The sequence below is a fragment of the Mesoplodon bidens genome (genome assembly GCF_964165515.1).
Source record: "Mesoplodon bidens genome assembly, chromosome: 9".
NCBI classification, from domain to species: Eukaryota; Metazoa; Chordata; class Mammalia; order Artiodactyla; family Ziphiidae; genus Mesoplodon; species Mesoplodon bidens.
This window is the reverse complement of record NC_138166.1, coordinates 106,512,722-106,525,175: the sequence shown is the minus strand read 5'-3', so window position 1 is coordinate 106,525,175 and position 12,454 is coordinate 106,512,722. Positions and strand designations below refer to the sequence as shown.

General features: G+C 49.8%; 1 protein-coding gene across 1 annotated transcript in view; it reads left to right on the top strand.

Annotated features, from left to right (window-relative positions):
• PTPRN2 (protein tyrosine phosphatase receptor type N2) overlaps positions 1-12,454 on the top strand; it is a gene marked incomplete at its 5' end in the record, with an annotated part of 714,831 nt that overhangs the window by 69,868 nt on the left and 632,509 nt on the right. The window contains one exon of the mRNA XM_081243640.1: positions 1,124-1,174. Coding sequence (XP_081099766.1) covers positions 1,124-1,174 — 51 coding nt within the window. The remainder of the gene's footprint in view (positions 1-1,123; positions 1,175-12,454) is intronic.

The window sequence follows — 12,454 nt, the reverse complement described above, 5'->3', positions numbered from 1 at the left end:
CCAGACACACGGGTAGCCATTCAAGGAATGGTAGAGGAGAAAAACATACATTTATGTGGTTCCTCACCTTGAGAATCTCATATTCAGAGAAGTTGTGCCCTTAAGTTGACATCACAATACAATGTGGAGAGTCCTACAGCAGATGCCTGGACAGAACTAATTGGCCAGCCTAGTCAAGGGAGTTTCCAGGGGGGACTATTGACTTCGGTCTTAGTGGATAAATAGGAGTTTGTCAGCTGGAGGAACAGGAGTGCAGGCATTACGCTTTGAAAGTAACGTGTTCTCTGCATTGCTGAAAGGCGCGGTGTGTTCAGAATACACCTGGCTTTTGTTGGCTCACGGCCCTCCACTGGGGCAGGTGTGATTATAGCATATGGGGGCCCTGGGGACCACTCTGACCGTTGTTCCAGTTGTTCACACCCTCACCTGCCCGGGTCACCCCACCAGGGATGGATTTTCTCTTGTCCTTTCCCTGCGTCGCAGATGTACTTGAATGCAGGGCAGGAGGGCCACCTTCTGTGCCCTTCCCCCGCCCCCTGCTTGTGGGTAAACTTGTCTGGCGTCGCACTCGCTTCGCTTTCTGGTCTCTTTATGGAGCGCGTACCTTTCTCCCTCCTCTTTGTCCATTCCTTGGCCACAAACGCAGGCTGCCTGTCCACTTCAGGCGTGCACGTAGGGGGTGTTAGGATGTTTGAGAGAGGGACCCAGAGGCGCTACCCGAATGATGGTGCTCACAGAGCCCTGGGGGCCTGGCCCTGATGGGGAGCTTGCCACGGAGTGTCTGCCTGAAGGGCCCACCCCCCGCGCCCCCTCTGCTGCTCACAGGAAGGTCCCTTCGGGCACACGGCCCCTCCTTGTTGCCAGAAGGGACAGGATTATGGTGATCATCCTCCTGATGGAGAAGCTGGGCCTGCATTTATTCCCTCTCACTGACTCAAGCCAGGGGCGTGTTGTTCTGGCTTCCAGATGATGCAACATCATCTCAAAAAGGCCAAACCCACAGAGCCCGTGCAGGTCTGCACTGTTTCTCTGGGACGCAGGAGTCAGCAGATGCCATGGCCCCGAGGGCTGCATTGCTCGTCTTGAGGCTCTGACTCCTTTCTCCTTTGTGTTTCCTCCCCAGGCTGCTTATTCGAGGATGGCCTGTGCACACCCTCTGAGACCTGCGTGAACGGTAAGTGCTGGTGCCACCGGACACATGGCTGAGGGTCTGGGTTTGCCTCTATCCCACCAACCCACTGTGACTCCAAGCGTGGCTTTTCACTGCATGGAGCGAAGGTTCTGGGTGAGGCTGATTTTGTTTGATTCTTCCGAAGAGCGTCGTGGAGCTGAAACTTCTCTGGACACTACTAAAAGGAGAGAAAACGGAAAATTAATGGAAGTAGAACAGGGTCTTTCTATGGATGTATGTTTGTGTGTCCGTATCTTTATCTGTACCTGTATCCCAGTATTTTAAGCTGATTCATGAGAAGCTTTGCAACTGTAAAGCTGTTTATTTGTATTTAAAAGTTACAGGTGATTATGCTCAGACTAGTGTCCATGAAAGTAGTTAAGGCTCCATGAACCTGGAGTGCCGGAGTAGGACTGGTTGATCTGGGGACTCTCAAGTCTTCCCGTCTCTCCTCTTCTGCAGCTTCATCCTTTCGGCCCCCTCTTATCCTCTCTTATTAGGCGGAGAAGAAGACGTCTGGTGCTTTATGTTTTCTGGTAGGGCTCGTAGCCCACAAGCGGGGGACCTAAAGTATCAGAGCAGGGTGTTCTCCCAGGCCCGGGCTCTGGAGCCTTTGCTCAGAGGGACTGCCCCTTAGAAGAAGACCCGGCGTCATTTGATGGGCAGCAGATCCGGGCAGTGCACATGTTGATCGTGGCCCAGCATGAGGCGGGCTCTCTCCTCCCTCACTGCCCGTCCCTGTCGTTAGATTATGGGTGTGTTTGGGGTGGATTTTGTCCCTGCCTGGATCCTGCCGGCGGCGCTCACCACCTGACACAGGTGCTCTGGCTCCACCCGGCTCTCTGTGCAACGCAGGGCTTGTGGGTGGACCCAGCTTGGGAGGCCGTGCGGCGCTGGGACCCTTCTGTCCAGTGCAGTGAGGCCCTCGGGGTGAAGGGGCCTCTGCCTGACCTTCGCTGAGCTCACTGGTCTTTGCCAGGCCCACGGGGGACACTGTTGAGGGGCTGAAGGTCAAACACCAGGTGCGCCAGGCATTCAGGGTGAGAAAGTCCTGGGTCGGAGAGCGCGGATTTCAGGGCTGGGAACAACTTTGTGCCTGTGTCCCTGCAGCTTGCGTGCCCTGGGGACGAACTGCTGACGGGCTGGATGGTTCGGTTTCGTGTCTTTGCTTGAGGGGGGTTCTGTTCAGTCATGACAGGCGGTGGCCTGGGCTGGGGTGTGGCCTCTGTGACCAGAGCTGTCCCGGTTTGCGACGCTGCAGGGCTGTCCGGCCTGAGCGCCTCGGGGTGCAACCTCGCGCGGCCGGGCCTCTCTCTGGGTCCCACTGTGGCTTCTTGCGACGGTACCTCCTGAAGCTTTTATTTGGAGGCAGCTTTAAAAATAATTTTATTAAAAAAATATGTCCTCTGCCCTGACTTGGTGACGTTTGATTATAAAGGAAACAGGTGTGCCTGTTTAATTTAATTGGAGACTAGGGTGGCACCAGCAGGATAAAAGCTGTAGCTCTGTTCCCTCCCCTTTGTCCTTGACAAAAAGCAGGCCTGGAAGTCACAGCTGTTCTCGGAGGCTTTCCTTCCCTAACCCCAACTGGCCTCCCTGGCATGGAATTACATTAACGTTATATAACATAATAGCTTTGAGTTCTTTGGAAAAGGAAAGCAATTTAAATGTAAGTATAAACACACAGGCCTTGATTTATGGAGACAGACAATATTTGATATGTTTTCTAGTACAGTTAAGAGCCGGCTGTGAAGTGGCAGCGTGGGGTGGGAGGCAGTAACAAACAGAGGCGCTGCCCTGGATCTGGGCTTCCCACGAGTGACCGCGTGCTTCAGCCTGGCAGCAGGGGGGTGTGGCCCGGCTGCCAGGACGTCGCTGGGGGCCGGTGTGTGGAGCCCAGAATGTTCTGCAGTCAGACCCGGTTCCTCTCTCTCTCTCTCTTTCTCCCCCCCTCCCCCTCTCGCCCTCTCTCCCTCTCTTCTCCCCTCCCTTTTCTTGGGATACAGGTAGAAATATATGATCCTTACTAACCTTATATATATTTTCAAAAAGCCCAACAGGCCTTGTTAAGCACAATTAAAATGCTTGCGTGGAATAAGATACTTTATAAAGAAAAGTCAAAAGAAACAGACTGACTGCCTCACACCTATTATGATGGCTACTGTAAAGAAACAAAACCCAGAAAATTACAAGTGTTGTCAAGCATGTGGGGAAATTGGGCCCCTTGCGCTGTTGGTGGGAATGTAAAGTGGTGCAGCTGCTGTGGAAAATAGTATGGAGGCTCCTCAAACAATTAAAAACAAAGTTACAGTGTGATCCAGCAATTCCACTTCTGGGTGTATACTCGAAAGAAACAGGGACTCAGATGTTTGTACCTCCAAGTTTACAGCAACGTTACTCACGGTAGCCAGGAAGCAACCCAACTGTCCACTGATGTGAACGGGTAAACAGAATGTAGCTCATCCACACACTGGAACGTCATCCAGCCTGAAAAAGCAGGGAAGTTCTGACACGTGTCACAACATGGATGAACCTGGAGAGCATGATGCTGACTGAAATAAACCAGTCACAAAAGGACAAATACTTAATGATTCCACTCATTTGAGGTCCCAAGGGGAGTAGATTAATAGAGACAGAAAGTAGAATGGGTGGGGGGCACCAGGGGCTGGGAGGGGGCATGGGGAGTCGTGCTCAGTGGGGACAGAGCTTCAGTTTGGGAAGATGAGAAAGTTCTCAAGATGGATGGTGGTGATGTTGCATAGCAGTGTGGATGTACTTACTGCCACTGAGCTGTATACTGAAAAATGGTTCAGGTGGCACGTATTTTGTATATTTTGCCACAATTATAAAAAAGATAAACAGATTGGGAAAACCATTAGCAACGTGGCAGGACAAGGGTTTGGATTCTTAACTACACAGAACTCTTACACATTGTAAGAAAAAAGCAAAGAATTCCATAGGAAGGTGGGTGAAGACGTGAAGAGTAATTTACAGAAGAGGAAATGAAAAAGGCCCACAGACGATGTGAAATACGTTAACCTTCAGTAGTAATTAAGGAAATATAAACCACATGCATCAGATTGCCAAAAATTAAAAGATGAATAACATCCAGTGCTGGTGAGAACACAGGGAAATGGGCACTGAACGTACTTTGCTGGTCAGTATGTTTGGTGACATTCTCTCAGAATGTAATCTGGCAATATTTACCAAATGAAAAATACACTGATAATTTGATTTATTTTTGAGATTCACACATATAAAAGCAAAGGCATCCAACAGTATTTATAGTGGCAAAAACCCATGACAGCCGTAAATCCAGTGATGTGGGAATGGTTTATGGTAATGGTTTCATAAATTATGGTGGATCTATGGTATGTAATATTACAAAGATACTTAAAAATGAGTAAAATGTCTATTTTCTGACTAGGAAAATGTCCATTATATAGTAAGTAGAAAAAGTAAGTTGCAGAGCAGTGGTTATAATGTGATGTAATTTTCTGGGAAAGCCCATCGGTGTATCTGCATTTCCCCCTCCCTGTATGACCAGGAAGAAGGGTGTGAAAAGGACCACTGGTATCTTTTTGGGGAACTAGAGACAGTTTGGAGTGGGTGTGTATGGGGGGGATCATTAACTTACATTTAAGTGCCTTTGCATTGCTTCATTTATTAAAGCAATCGTGTTACTTTTGTAATAAGACTAATCTTATAAAGACATTTCAGAGTCTGATTTAGAAAGGCACATCTTGGACTTCCCTGGTGGCACAGTGGTTGAGAATCCACCTGCCAGTGCAGGGGACATGGGTTTGAGCCATGGGAAGATCCCACATGCCGTGGAGCAGCTAAGCCCGTGCGCCACAACTACTGAGCCTGCGCTCTAGAGCCCGTGCTCAACAAGAGAAGCCACTACAATGAGAAGCCGGCACACCGCAGTGAAGAGTAGCCCCCGCTCACCGCAGCTAGAGAAAGCCCACGTGCAGCAACAAAGACCCAACGCAGTCAAAAATAAATCAGTTTGTAAAAAAAAAGAAAGGCAGGTCTGGTTAAGGCCTGCTGCCTTGGGTGCTGACCTGTGCAGGCCACGACTCAAGCCAAGCCCCCAGCTCCCATGCAGAGGGCAGCCCTGGGGGAGGCATAAGACCCCATTCTGGCTTCAGATGGAAGCTTCTTGATGGAAATGTCTTGGGTGTCTGAGGTGGGTGGGCAGGAGGACAGATGGTACCTGATGGTATTCAGGTGGGGTTAACACTGGGTGGGCAACTGGACAAGAACCTGGGCACAAAACAGCCCCTAAGTCCAGCGATGAACACTAGTGGGGCCAGGGGTGGAGAAGCAAACGCTAGGGCTGGGGAGGGGACCTCTAGGATGGCCGCCTAGCTCCCCTAAACAGCATCCATCGCCACAGCAAGAGCCTCACTGGGCCCAGCTGGGCTGGCGGGCCTCCGAATCTGGGAGCGGCCTGGGGTCAGGTCCCAGGCCACCCGCTGCCTCTTTCTTGAGTTGGCCCTTCTGGGGTCTCAGAAATGCAGCTGCTGGTCCTCAGCAGCACAGGCCCCTGGGCCCCGAGCACATGAAGGAACCATCCTCCCTCCTCCCTCCCTTTTTTCTTCCTTTCCTTCTAAAGCTTTCTTGAGGTCTGAAAGAAGCAGACCAAATCAGTATTTTTGTTGGAAGCTCTCAGAACATTTTTCTTTTTTTTTTCATTTTCGTGTTTAGCGACTACAAGCTGGGTTTGTCAGCTGCTGGTTGTGATCTACTGGCGTACCCAGCATGCCATGGCAAATTTGATAAACAGAGCTATTCTGTTTTATTGCACTGGAAAAAATAGAATAATAAGATGCTTTAATTTGACAACTTGGAGACTATGAAAAAGTACAGTCAGTTTGAAAAAGAGATTAGGTAACAGCAATAAAATCAACGCGGTATGAATTATGGGCCTCCCGGAGAGCCTGAAAAGGCCCGTGTGATCTGGACATTCTGAGGCCGCTGGCTGAGGAAACTTGGCCCTTGGCCGCTGCTGGCTGTGTGCGGAGGGGCTGCCCCAAGGGCGGGCTCAGCATTCAGCTCTTAAGGCCGATTTTGGGAGCTTAATGGGATTTCCATGGAATGGCTTTACAAACTGCACTTTGTGAGAACCATTTTTTTTCCCTTTCTGCATGTATGCATTATTTATTTTTGGTGGGTGTGGAAAGAAGGGAATCTGACGTCCTTTTAATTTTTATTTATTTATTTATTTATTTATTTATTTATTTATTTTTATTTAACAAATTTAATCAGTTATACATATACATATGTTCCCATATCCCCTCCCTTTTGCGTCTCCCTCCCGCCCTCCCTATCCCACCCCTCCAGGCGGTCACAAAGCACCGAGCTGATCTCCCTGTGCTCTGCGACTGCTTCCCACTAGCTAGCTACCTTATGTTTGGTAGTGTATATATGTCCATGCTGCTCTTTCGCTTTGTCACAGCTTACCCTTCCCCCTCCCCATATCCTCAAGTCCATTCTCTAGTAGGTCTGTGTCTTTATTCCTGTCTTAACCTAGAGTCTGTCATACAGAGTGAAGTAAGTCAGAAAGAGAAAGACAAATACTGTATGCTGACACATATATATGGAATTTAAGGAAAAAAAATGTCATGAAGAACATAGGGGTGAGAACCATTTTCACCACCTTTCAGGAAGATGATGCTCCTGTTGCGGCTACTGCTGTTTAGGTAATAAAAGCAGCGCCGAGGGATGATCAGATTACTGGTCTTCACTTGACAGTAATATTCTGATAGGGCTTCTAGACTCCAAGGAGGTAGAGTCTGATGATAGTTTTGTCTGGATAAGTCTCAAGTTCATGGCGCTATAAATCTTGGATAAAGATGTTGAGGACATGGCCTTTTAAGGATCGTTTTATCAGCCAGATGTAGAGGCCAAGTCTGTGGGTTTTGATCTTCACCAGTGGGCCATTCTCTTGCTTCTCTTGGCTATTCCAATTCCTGAAGCATGCTCTTGGGAGTTAAGCTGCAGTGTTTGCATGTTGGCCTCTGCTCAAGGCCCTGGGGGTGTGTCTGAGGATGTCCCTGTGCTGGGCAATGAGGACCAGTGGCCAGTCACCCCTCCTCTTGTCCACTTTCCCACAGAAGCCCTCGCTGAGCTTGCTGTGGTGGAGACTACAAATGAGACCAATCACATGGCTCCAAAGGATTTAGGATTTAGGATTTGAATATTCTGAAGTCTGTCAGTTTGGGGGCGGCCCTAGTGCTTTCTGTGATCCACGTTGCTCTGGGCCCACTGAGCAGGATTTTCCTTGAAAGATTCCTGAACCCTGGGAGAGAAGTTGTGCCCATCTGTCTGTAGTTTGCCCAGATGGGAGGGCCGCCATTTGTAACCTGGGGGAGTTTTCAAGTACTCTGGGAGTCCATTTGTCTGCATCAGAGAAGGGATTCCTTTAAGGAAGCACAGTTCTCCTGCTGTGTCCTCGGCCGTTCAGTCTCATATCCTCACTCCCCTGTGTCCTCAGTTCTTGATGATGTCCTACCCTTTCCGTGGAGGAGGGGCTTGGGGAAGATGGTGTGTCCCGGCCGCAGGAGAGCTTTGTGCGTGGAGGAGCCCCCTCCTGGGGAGTGAACCCTGAGTGGTGTCGCGGCCACTTCCCAACGAGCAGCTGCTTTTGCCATGACCACCCGGGTCCAGAGGGAAGTCTCAGTCCCTGCAGTAGAGCCACAGACTGCACGCACACACCGAGCTGGCCCGGCTCACTGAGCTACGGGAATGTTGTCATTGCAGCATGACTCAGCCTTGGCCGGCTGACCAGGAAGTGAACAGGTGGAGTGCTTTCCTGCCCTTGAGGTTTCCCCACCTTCCCCGAGCAGAACTGTGAACTTGCCCCTCTGGGCATGCACGCGTTCCCACGCCTCTCCTGGGAACTCATCCCACGCTCTGGTGCCTCTTCTGGATCTGGGCCCTCTTTCTCCTTCCTGATTTCTTTAGTCATTTCCTCCCACTTCTCTTCTTTTAATAGAGATGGGCTCATATTAAAAAGTTTGAAAAGCAGAAAATATGAGGAAAGTAGAAGTCACTGCCCAGGGAAAACCTCTGTGTTAATAGTTTAATGGAATTTCTCCAGCCTTTTTTCCTGTACAGATTTTTGCATAGTCACCAGCATATTAAACCTATAGTTTAGTATCCTGAACAGTTAATAGTCTAAATCTGCATTTTCTGATGCTACGAATAACCGTTTGCAGACCTTCTCTTTTATATCTGCCTAATATTCAAATCATGTGGGTGTAACATAACTTTAAAGAGCATTTCCATGGTTTTTAGTATTTAGGATACGTCCACTGTTGTTTAAATTAATATACGTATCATAGCAAAGAAGAGCTCTGTGCCTCAGGTTTTCAGTAGTATTTTGCATTGGTTTCCTAGAATATATTCTCACACCCAGAGTACTGGGTGGTGGTCTGTGGGGCTTTGGAGGCTCGTGGCATGTGCTGGCAAACCGGTTTCTATCACGCGGTCTTGATTTGTGCTCCCATGGCAGGAGGGAGTGAAAGCAAACATCTCACTTTTCAGCCGAAGCACGATCTTTTAAAAATCTTTGCAAATTTGATTTCCTTTTTTCTTTATGTGTGGAGTAGTTGATAATTAGACCTTCAGAATTTATTTTTAGGACATAACATCTGTTTTTTGACCATCTCCCATTTCGAGTTACTGGCCATGGAATCAAATCTACTTTTAAAAAATTTGGAAACCTGCTTTCCTAATACTTAGTATACCTATGGGATTTCACCTAAGCTCTCTTTTCTGTCATCTGTTCCAGGATGATGTAATCTCTTTCTCTCAAGACACTTACATTTGTTCTCTAATGGCCAAAATTATTGCAGTTTGCTCTTTCAAGTTGTCCTTTTCGTCTGTCGCCCTAGATCTAAGGGACCCCTCATGCACAGCGACCCCCAGTCCTGCCAGCTCTCCCTCTGCAGTATCTTCTGATTCTCTGGGTTTCATGCTCACAAGGACCTGTGCTGCTGCTTTGCTGCATTTCCCTCCTGACTGGTGGACCTGCCCCCAAGTCCCCTCCCCCTCCCTGCATCCCACCCACTTCGACTGTGGTCCTCAGTGCCTCTCTTCCCACAGAGTCCTGTCTAGACCCCTACGGCCAGCGCGAGGTTTTGAGGTTATTTGCCACGTGGCTGCCGCCGCCGGGTTACCTTTAAGGTGACCTCCCTTCACCGGGTTGCCTTCCGCGCTGTCCTCGCTCTCCTTCCTTTCCCGGGCCCTCTTCCCTTGTCCAGACCCCCCCGCCTTCCTCCTGCGTTCCTGCACCTGCTGATCTTTCCCTCCTGCCCTTCACCAAAACACCTACCTTGTCCTGCCACGGATCTCAGTGCCTGGAATTTTTTCAAGGGTTTGTGTTTTAACTTCCCTTCTGGGTTGAAGTTTTTCGAGGAGTCTTGAAGTACTACCTTTCCTCTGCTAGGGGTCTGCTATCATGGGCATGCAGAAAGTATCTACTGATTTCTGGACAGTTTGCATCCAGACACGGAGGCCTGTTGGAGATGAACGGTGGCGGTCCATTGAGTGAGGGGTCCTTTCCTGATGCATGCAGTTGCTGGGAGCACAGCACTTTCTCTTCAAGGACATGCCCTGAACCCACGGGGGGCGCTGGTCAGATGGCACCGGTCGGGGGGTTAGCGCACAGAGCACCTCTGCCCACCCACCCTCCTCCTTGCCTCTCTCATGGGTTCCTGCCCAGCAGTGCCCACCTGCCGTGGCCCCTGTTGGCCTGGCCTCATCGTTTTTCTGCCCCCCAGGTGCAATCTCCATCCTGGCCACGGACAGGCATGGCACATGGGCTAAGTGGCTGTGCCGAGTCGGGGCCTCACTCGGACTCTCTGCTGGTTGGGGTGACCCACAGGACTTGCACTTGTCCCAGAAAAGGAATTTCTGGAACCCACTTGGGGGCCTGCCTGCCTCCCGGGACCAGACCCTAACATGGGTGTGAGCATGGGTTCTGCCGGCTGCGGATGGGGAAGCAGAGGAGGAGGGGCTTGGAGAAGCTGGCCAAGTGCGGCTGGACGCAGCGGTTGGCGGGGGAGACGGGGGGGGCCCTCCTCTCCCCCACCCCCCGCTGCAGGGTCCGCTTCTGCCCTCAACAGCCCTCCCGTTCCTCCTGCTCCAGCGTTGGATTCTGTTTTACACGTCTGTTGAGCTCTAAGGCGAGAAAGTAGGGCTCCCCATCCAAGCTCAGTTTGTCCTGCTGGAGGATTTTCATGTGACACGTGACCCCAAGGCGAGTCCTCTGCAAGCAGCATCTGAATGCAGCTGCATCCGCATGTGCTGCGTGGACCAGGCTGCTGCCCGCCTGTGATCGGAGGGGCAGCGCCAGGTGGGGCTAACCCGCCCTCCTTCTCATACAGCCTCGAGGGTTCTGGGTGGAGAGCCTAGGGCCTTTCTGGCCGTCCACAGGCATCCCTGGTGACGGGGAAGAAATGAGGGGATGCCCACATACGGGTCGGTGCGTTTGAGAACCAGAGCTGCGGAACGAGGGGCTGTGCGCCTGTAAAAGTCTGTCCAGAGCCCTTGAAACTTACAGGAAGGGCGCATTACTGAGGGCAAAGATGTTTGTCTGTTTTCGTTTGGCTTTAATGGAGAGTTTGGCACCTTCTCCTGAGTCAACAACATGCTTACTTATGTGTGTTGGTTTAAAGCTGAATAGCTGTTTGGAGGGTAGAAAATGGGAAGCAAATATGTATTACCCATAAAATGTAAATGGCGATGGTTTCCAGAACTTTCTAGTGTACCAGTTTTTGCAGAGACATACTGTCAGGTAGTAAAGCACTCCCAGAGTCCTTAAGATGGATACCATGCTGTGAAGCTTATTTAAAACAAAGCTTGTGAGAAATAAAATTGTGTCTTTTGTCATTTTCTAGCGGACATACACCATTTAATTGAATGATAGTGACAACGCCAAAAATCTCCTCTTCCAGGAAGTTTTCCTGGTTGACTTAGAACCCCCTCCTCCTCTGCCCTGAGCAAAGTGCATGTGCGCGCCTCCCTCACCACAAGCTCCGAGGTCGGGGGCCAGCGTGTCACCTGACTCACGGGCTTCGTCTGTGGCAGTTGGCAGAATAAAGGAGATTGTTGGAGATCAAGGAGGAAATGGCAAAATCTAATTTTGCATTGAGTCACAGCGTGTAAATTCTCACTGCTTATATTCACATCTGTTGAGTGGATTTTTAAAACTAAAGACTTTATTTTTCCTAATTATAACTTACAAAATCTGGAAATAAAGAAAAGAATAAAGGACACAATAAAAAGTCCCCCGAAGATAACACCACAGCTCCATTCTGTTTCTTCCACTTAAGCAATTCTCTTTTCTCTTTCTCAAGTTTTCACACCGTGTGTGGTGTGTGCACACAGGACAGTGGGCGGCGGCCTGCACTCGGCTCCCGTGAGAAGCAGAGCATCATGGTTAGTCCTGAGCCCACTTCTGCATTATTGTGATGATAGAAGATGGCAGCAAAGTCTTACTGGATAAGAAAGGAAAACGTTAGATCCTGGAGTATTTACCTGCTTTTCTCTTTTTGACTTGTCATGTACTGATTCAAAGTGGATTATACTGATAATACTTGGATACATTCTCATTAAAAATGAGCGGTTAGGGCCACGTTAAGTCAGGTCAAAAGGGACGGAGTGATTTGGGCGTTGGGCCCCGAAGCAAATTCCCAAAGCAGCATTGGAAGTGCAGAGGGCGTTTAGATATGCAAAGGGATGGTCCCCCTTACAGATGACGAGTCTGGCTGTGTGGATGAAAGGCTCTTGGTGCTGCAGCCAGGAGTAAGTGCTGTGCCTCTGAGGTGGGAGAGCCAACTTCAGGACACTGGTCCACAAGAGACCTCCCAGCTCCACATAATATCAAACGGCAGAGATCTCCATCTCAACACCAGCACCCAGCTTCACTCAATGACCAGCATGCTACAGTGCTGGACACCCTATGCCAAACAACTAGCAAGACAGGAACACAACACCACCCATTAGCAGAGAGGCTGCCTAAATTCATAAAAAGTCCACAGACACCCCAGGACACACCACCAGACGTGGACCTGCCTACCAGAAAGACAAGATCCAGCCTCATCCACCAGAACACAGACACTAGTCCCCTCCACCAGGAAGCCTACACAACCCACTGAACCAACCTTAGCCACTGGGGACAGACACCAAAAACAACGGGAACTACGAACCTGCAGCCTGCAAAAAGGAGACCCCAAACACAGTAAGATAAGCAAAATGAGAAGACAGAAA